Raw genomic sequence first — 7,861 nt, 5'->3', positions numbered from 1 at the left:
ACCTGGGAGGACAGAATTCTTAAATGCAAAGAGAGCAAAACCAAGGCTAATGCTGGTGGTGATGAGTCAGGGATGTTCAGACACTGTTTACCTGTCTCTGAGTGCTGCTGGACTTTGCTCATCTCTGCAGTATCCATAACACTGTGATCAGAGAAGTAAATTTCCCAGAAAAATTGAAAGCTCTGCAGTCCAATTATCCCCCTGGAAGAACCTGGCTTACAGGGTTCTCAAAATAAAGGCTTGGTACAATTTTTTCTTAAATAACAACCCAACCAGGAGCTAACCCTGAAGGTCATTCAGGAGCCATAGCTGGTAGTGCAGGTGGCCTCTGATTTGGTTAATAAAACTTGCTGCGGGGGCCAGACTGGATTTGTTGGTTCCTTACGTCTCTGACTGTAATTCAAGGCTTTTATTCAGCTATAAATCCACTCATAAAGTCTGGGTCCTTGTAATCTGAGCTCTCCAGCAGTGTCAGCTTCAGTCAGCTGAGACTGTTACCGATGCACTCTTGGACTACAAGGCTCAAGGCTGCTGCCAGCATCCCCTCAGCACCCCTGCCCTCTCCTACCCCAGACTGGGATGGGGGTTATGTTTCATGTCACAAGGTGATAAAAAAGTGTCCGAAGCAAGGGCTGGCTGGATACCTGTGCTCTGAGACCAGGAGGGAATCAGCTGGATTTCTTTCTTAGCATGGAGAAGGAGAGTCTCAGGGGGCACCTCCTCACTCTCTACAACTCCCTGAGAGGAGGGTGGAGCCAGGTGGGGTTTGGCCTCTTCTCCCAGGTGACAAGTGACAGGACAAGAGGAAACTGCCTCAGACTGTGCCAGGGGAGGTTCATGTTGGACGTCAGAAGGAATTTCTTCACAGAAAGGGTGGTCAGGCACTGGAAGGGGCTGCCCAGGGAGGTGGTGGAGCCCCTATCCCTGGAGGTGTCCAAGGAAGGACTGGACGTGGCACTCAGTGCTCTGGGCTGAGTGACAAGGTGGGGATTGGGCACGGGTTGCACTTGATGATCTTGGAGGTCTTTCCCAACCTTAATGATTCTGTGATCTTGTAAAATTCATTTTTGCTACAGGAATCTGTCCAAAGGCTCGACACTGAAACACTGCCCAGTAAAGGCTGGACAGGGACAGGGCACCCTGGAGCTGCAGTGGGAGGAGTGGGGCCTGCTGCTGCCTTCCCTCCAGCTTTGCTCATTTTCTTCTTTTTAAGGAAGAGAGATATTTTCAGTGCTTAATTACTAGGTTAGAGCAGAGACTGAACTACTCTCCAGACACGCAGCAACAGCAGTCTCTTGTTAAACTCCCCCACTTGCACAAATGCAGTGACAGTGCTGTCCTCCCTTTGGGGCTGGGGGTGGGATAAGGGATGAGTGAGGTGCCTGACAAGTGCAGGGGTGTACCAGAGGCACAGAGAGCAATTTCAACCTTGGCACTTGTACCTTCCCACCTCCAGGGTGCTGAGCTTACTGGGAAATAAGAAAACATTGCCCTTTCTCTGGAAAAGTAAAAATCCAGCCTGGGCTGGGTCAGCACCCAGCACCTCTGGCAGGAGGATAATTTGTCAGTGTCATTGTGTGCAAACCTCGCTGTGGATGGACATTATTGGGGAGCACTTGCCAGGGCCAAAGGGTTTGGGCAGGAACCTCTGCCCCATCTGGGCTACCTGGCAGTCAAACTGCTGTCAAGGGAATTGGGTGGTTTCTTCTAGTTAAGCACCCTCTTAGGCTGTACGGGTAAAGAGGTTTCCAGCCTTCTATATATCCCACTTGCTCCTCAAAGGCTTGGCATGTTATTTAACATAGTTAGTGATTGCCCTCTCCTGGTTGGCCTCTCTTACTGCTCCATTTCAGTGCTGCCTTTCTGGCAGAGCTCTCCTCCAAGCTTGGTGTGAAGCTTCAGGATGTCTCTTCCCAGCTCCCAGCTGAATGACACACGAGGTGAACTGGATGCCCAATTTCTTTTTGCAAGCCCCACTTCTGACCTCTTCAGAACCCTCTGCTCTCCAACAGCTCAGCAACAAAATGCATGGAATTTGAAGAAAACTTTTATTGCCCAAAGCAGGGTCAGTTCCCCACACTCCCAGGCTCGGGGGTACCTGGAGGAGGTGATGCTGTGCCCTCAGCCACGGGCTCTGTGTGTGTGGTGTTGCCTTTTTCTATTCCTTTTGTTTGACACAGCTCCTGTCAAAACAACAATAACAGGATAAGTGAAAATGCCAAGGCACCAGCAAGAGAGAATTTACTGAAGAAAGAAGTATTTTCCTTTCCCTTTTCAGCTGATCATAAATCTAAGAGGGGCTAAGGAAGCTCTGGGCTTCCCCAGGCACAGACACTGCCCAGGTGCTGCTGGTGACATTTTCCAGGTGTGTGCTGGAAAGAGGAAACCAAGTTTCTGGAGCAAAGCTGTGCTACACTGGGGGTTCAGTAAGTGAGTGCTGAAGGAAAGGGGGACTAAAACTTCTGGTGAAATAAGTAAAAAGCTCGTGCTACCCAGGCATTTGCTGTAAGTTAAGGTCTATTAGTGCCTGGGGCTGGTGGAGGGGTATGTGAGTCTGCTCTGATGCTCTGTTCACATCCATCTCCTTCACCCTGATGACAAAGGTCCCCAAAATATTTTCTGTGTTTGTTTAATCAGTTTTTTACTCCTTGGATGCAGTGTCCTACCTTGGCTGGGCACAAAACCCTTCTCTGACAACGCCAATTGCACCACAGCTTGTAAGGACAGCCAGTTTTGTCTTACTGCTCTCACTTTGCCTTTCTCTAACCTTCATTCACCTTGTCCAAAGTTAAATGTGACCCAAATGCCTCTGCAACCCCCAGTCCACAGCTGCCTCTGGTTAGTGTGGGGGAGCTGGGCTCTTCCTCCCAGGTGCTGCTTGTTGCCTAAATGGGAAAGGAGACCTGGCCCTGCCACAGCAAGAGGGTTTCACTCCCTGCATTTGTCCCTGTCCCCAGTTCCCCTGAACTGTGGGGGACAGCTTTAAAAGAAGCATCTTGAGGCTGGATGGGTGTTGGAGACAATGTTGGATCCAGCCTGGCTGCTTGGTGTGGGGTTTTGGGCACCTCTGAAAGCTCAGAGCTTCCTGAGGTGGAACAGCAGGATGGAACAGAAAAAGGTAAGATATTTTTCACCTTCACTTTTCAAACTGACTTGAGGATTGAGTCATTTGCAGGATAAAATGTCCTAAATAAGGTGGCAGAGGCAAGGGCTGGGTCTGGTTAATGTTTTGGTGAAAAACCTAAAGGAAAAATCTCCAATGCACTGGCCCCTCCTGACCTCTGTTGCAGCTCCTGGGGGCAGCTGGTCTCTGCTGGGGGTTGGGGGAGGAAAAGCAGGAGTTTCAAGGCAAAATGAGGAATTTCAGGGCAAAGATCCCATGCTGTAGCTATTTCTCTCCCGGCAGTGGGAGGCAGTTACCAGGTTTCCCTGGAGATGCTCGGGTGCAGGTATTTGCTTTCAGGAGTCACCTATCTGCAGGGGGATCTTATTTTAAACCTCCATTTAAGCAAGCCTGTGGTTATTTAGTCCCCTAAATCCTTTCCACTGCCTCGAAAACGCCTCTCCAAGACCCCAGTTTGGCAGCTGGGGGTGCAGCCTGGGGTGGGGGCTGTGGTGGCTCTGCTGACCCGTGCCCACCCACGAACACCCACGTACTGTTTTCCAGGGTGCATAAATGATCTCCTCTTCCCTCAGCCCCAGGCACTTGGCGCGGTGCTTGAATTCCTCACGGTCAGCTGTGCTCACGCTCAGGTTCCGGGCTGGAAGAGGAGAAGCATTTGCCAGGAGTTAAATATGGAGTAGTGGCCTTAGGATGGCCCTTCATGATGACCCTGCCCTTGCTGCCTCCTTTCCCCACCAGTGGTTGCTGTGGACATGGTCTCTGCAGGGGTCTCTCGTGCCCATGGTGAACACACCTGAACAAAACCAGTCTTGGGTATCACTTTTTTTACTCTCCCAAACTACTCCAATCCTGTCTACTTTAAGGGATGGCAGGATAGTCTGACATTCCTGGGGTGTTGGGAGGGTCCAAGGCTGAGTATGGAGGTAGTTTTCTACATGTACCTTCAAACTCTCTTAATCAATTGCTCTGCAGCCTGGATGGGCGATGGGGAGCCTTATCAGGGTCTAAAACTGCCTTATGAGGTTGTGGGTGGATCTGATCAGCTTTGCCTGTGCTGGCACTGTAAAGCCACGTGCTCTGCCCTGGGAGCTAAGCACTGAAACATCATGGTTGGCTTGAAAATATTGAGATTTTGCAATGATATCGATGCTGAATTGTATTTACTTCCTGTTCTTTGAATATTTGTGGCCTAAGTGGGTTTGGTCTTTAACTTGTTCTTTGTGTTCTGCCAAGAGATGTGGGATTTAATGGGCTTTCTAAATGCTCCTGTGACTCCTGGAGCGTTGGTCTCAGAAAAGTTTCACTCTTAGTGAAACCAAACTGTTGTGTGGTTTCAGTTGATAATTTTATGTGTGTGTTTTGGTGTCCCATGACAAAGTTACTTTGGGAAGGAGTTTGCGTACCGTAGAGATACAGTCCCAAATACATCCTTTCCCTCTGCGGTTGGTGCTGGATGAGTAAAAGGTCTTCAGAGCTGAGGTTCATCAGTGTCCCCACAGTTTGCTGGGTCTTGGCTTGGAAAGAACAGCCACAATATTCAGACTTTTAGTGCTGCAGCAGCAATAAACCCCAGCCCAGGTGTGAGCAGTGCCAGTAGCCCCTGGAATCCAGCCCTCAGCAGTGTGTGAGGACAAATGTCCTGACACGGGGTGACTTGTTTGGTTCTTGGTTTATTTGAATTGCGTTTCTTAAATATGGGGCTGGGGCGTGAAGGAGCCAAAGTCACCCAGCTCCTGTCCTGCTTTTGGAATGTGCTGCATGGTGTGGCATGCTGAGGCTCGGGGTGTGAGGGTGTGCCTGACCTTGCAGCTTGGGGGTCTGCATAAATGTGGAGAAGCTGCTCCCTGCTCGCAGCAGTGCTGCTGTGGCTGGGTCAGTGCAAACTGTAACCCAGGGGGTTGCAATTCCCACCCCAAATGGCTCACCCTGTTTCCTCTGCGAGGAGGAAGCAATTCAGAACGAGAAGCTCCACTAACTCACTGAAAACTGCTGTGAGTGTTCCCTCCTTTCCCCCAGGGATTGTGAAATAACTTCACAAACAAGGTGGTGTTCTCCAGCGGGGGTGGGAGCAGGGTTGCTCCTGGAACAGCATTGCTCTGTGGGGTTTAGTGTGGCTGGAAGGGGGAGGGCGTGATCCCCTGGGTGTCCTGCTGTGGGGAGTTGTTTGGAGCCCACTGAGGCTTCAAACAGGCAAAGTGACCCAGGAAGAAAATGCATCAGATGATGTAAAACATGGACATGGGCCCTTTGTGTGTCTCAATCCATGGAAAAACACGGGCTAGGGGATAATGGGTGCTCACCATCCTTCACCAGTGTGGTGTTACCGGTGGTGATTTCCAAGTAGGTGAGGTTGTTGGTGAGACATTGGTCCCCCCTGGAGAGAGAGAGAGAGAGGGGCAGGGGGTGATGCCATGGGCTTGGAAAGGACCAGCGAAGACCCAGCCCTGCTCCTGACCCCACTCCAGGCACCTGCCACCTCCTTCACCAGGTTAATTGTTAAAATTAGGGCGTTTCTCCTGTGCATTTTTTCTGCCTTGCCCCCACTCCTTGGTGGTGAGATGCTTTCCACCCTGAAATAACTGAAACAACAAATTGCTGCCTGTGTTGGCACAGAAAAAATCATCCCCTGAAAGTCTGACCCTGCAAAGGGAAACACCTTTTGGTGCCCGGCAGAATCAGTGGCTGTGGAGGAGAGGTCTCTGGAGAGATCTCCTCCTTCACAGAGGTCTTCTCCTTGCCCACAGGGCTTGGTGCCTGTGAGACCTCTGTGCCCTGCAAAATTCGCCCAAACCCAGGGACTGTAGAAATAAATAATTAATTGAAGCAAGTGAGAAAGAGAAGAGATGGGAGAGGATGCACAGAGCAGCCAGGAGAATGATTTCTCTAAAACAACTATCTGAAATCGCGCTCGTGTTTTGTACTGAAAGGCTGTGGGGCTGCAGCAGGTGGGAGGGGACGGGTTTGGGGGCTGCATCTTACACGGCCACGTGCTGGGTGATGAGCAGCTCCCGCCCATCCGTGAGGGGCTCCACCTGCAGGTACCCGTGGTCGATGAACAGCAGCACCAGGAGGTTCTTGGGGAAGTGGGCAGCCCCGGCCACGTACAGCCACGTCCCCAGCAGCTGTGGGGAGAGAGGGGCAGGGCGGTGAGGGCTGCTGGGTTTGCAGGGGGGAGCCGTGGGGAAGAGATTCCCACCCTCCCCATGGCAGAATTGGTATCTCTGCGAGTTTCTCCCTTGCACTACATTGGCAGCAACCGGATCAAACCTTTGCAAACGCACCGGGGTAAAAAACCAAGCTGCGTGCGGGGATTGGGAAAGGTGCTGGCGCCGGCTGTGGGTGCTCTGGGTGGTGCAGCAGGGTCAGGGCAGCCCAAAAAATACCCAGCTACCCCTCTTTTTTTAGAGGTTGCTATTGGGACTTGCTGGGGTACCACGAGAAAAACGGGCAATTCGGGGTGTTTTGGAAAGCAAACGTTTCACGTTTGTTGCAGGTGTTTCACTGAGGGCACCTTGGCAGATGTGCCGGGAGGGGACAAGGTGGGGTTTCTCCCTTTTCCCAGGGGACAGGGAGGCTTGGCAGAGCACCCACAAATTATTTGTAGGAGCGGGGCAGCCCCCCAGGGCTCGTGTCTCTCCTACCTTGGAGGCCGTGGCGTTGTCGGGGCGCAGGGATCCGCAGGGGAAGGCGGCCGTGGGCAGCAGCACCGCCAGCCCGAGGGTGACCGCGATCCCGGCCATGGCCCCCGGACCCCGGACAGACGGACACGCTCGCTCGGCTCTTGCAGCCCTGGTGGGAGGGGACAGAATGTGCCCGGGGCTGCGGGCTCCACACTGGTGATGCAACCAGCACCTTTTATAAAGGCGCCGACGCTCGCCCTGGCCCCGGCTGCAGGCGAGGATAGGTGCGGGCTGTTGGTGATGGGGGCGATGCAGTTGCTGCACTTAAAACTTAAATCTACCCTCCTTAAATTTGCCCATTTTTTCCCCTCAAAAGCAGCTGCTGTAGTTGCCCCTAGCTCTGGTAACGAGGCACGGTTCAGCTCACCCCATCTCAGCCAAAGCCCAGGGTGGCTTTCAACAGAAGAGAACATGTTTTTACTGTCCTTGCCAAAACCAGCCATAAAAATAGGACTGATGGGTCCCAGGAGCTCGCCCCCATCCTGCTGGACAGATCTGTAGCAGCTCCCTGATTTCCCCTCCCTGTCCCACTGCTGTCCTTGTGCAGCGGGTCAGGGCAGGACTTGCTTCTCTGGCATTATTTCTGTTTACCTTTTCTCCTCTGATAGCAAAGCCTCCCTGAGTCCCTTGGTTTGGCCCTGGGTGATGGTTTTTCCCTCTGTCTACCCTTTACCCTGCTTGGAGCAACTCAGGGAAGGTGCAATGTCACCTTCTGTCACCCCACTGTGACCCCTGTGGAAGGCTCCGGTGCAGACCAAGCCTTGTGGGATTTGGCTTGAAAAATTGAGGGTGGGATATTCAGGTGCCGAAAATGTCATGGTGGAGGAGATTTGAGGGGATTGGAAGGTTTGTGTGTCTCCCTGTGGGGTCAGGGCTGATGGGTTGGTGCTCACACTCCAACGTCCTGAGGCTGGGATGCCCTGCCACCACAGAGCTGCTGTGAGAGATGAGCATCTCTGTGCCTGCTGCCACACCTGGCCCTGTCTGGGTTTTGTCTGGGGCTTTTCACACCTCTTGGCAGGTTTGGAGATGCAGCACCATTGGCAGGGTGTGCAGG

The 7,861-nt window shown here is 52.4% G+C and overlaps 1 protein-coding gene across 2 annotated transcripts; it reads right to left on the bottom strand.

Moving 5' to 3' along the window:
* Window positions 1-2,029: 2,029 nt before the first annotated feature.
* LOC113969713 (alpha-1-acid glycoprotein-like) lies at window positions 2,030-7,835 on the bottom strand. 2 transcript variants are annotated; one of them, XM_027687806.1, is made up of 6 exons: window positions 6,766-7,832; window positions 6,104-6,246; window positions 5,425-5,498; window positions 4,528-4,638; window positions 3,658-3,761; window positions 2,030-2,183 (listed from the first exon to the last, which is right to left on the bottom strand). In XM_027687806.1, the coding sequence occupies exons 1-6, from the start codon at window positions 6,862-6,864 to the stop codon at window positions 2,067-2,069; spliced, it is 648 nt and encodes a 215-aa protein (XP_027543607.1). In that variant the 5' UTR covers window positions 6,865-7,832; the 3' UTR covers window positions 2,030-2,066. The 2 variants fall into 2 exon arrangements, with proteins under 2 accessions (XP_027543607.1, XP_027543608.1); XM_027687807.1 differs by having other exon boundaries at window positions 2,032-2,187; window positions 6,766-7,835.
* Window positions 7,836-7,861: the final 26 nt, after the last annotated feature.

Source organism: Neopelma chrysocephalum, unplaced genomic scaffold (genome assembly GCF_003984885.1).
Source record: "Neopelma chrysocephalum unplaced genomic scaffold, ASM398488v2 Primary Assembly neopelma1_74, whole genome shotgun sequence".
NCBI classification, from domain to species: domain Eukaryota; kingdom Metazoa; phylum Chordata; class Aves; order Passeriformes; family Pipridae; genus Neopelma; species Neopelma chrysocephalum.
This window is presented reverse-complemented; position numbering and strand designations above follow the sequence as displayed.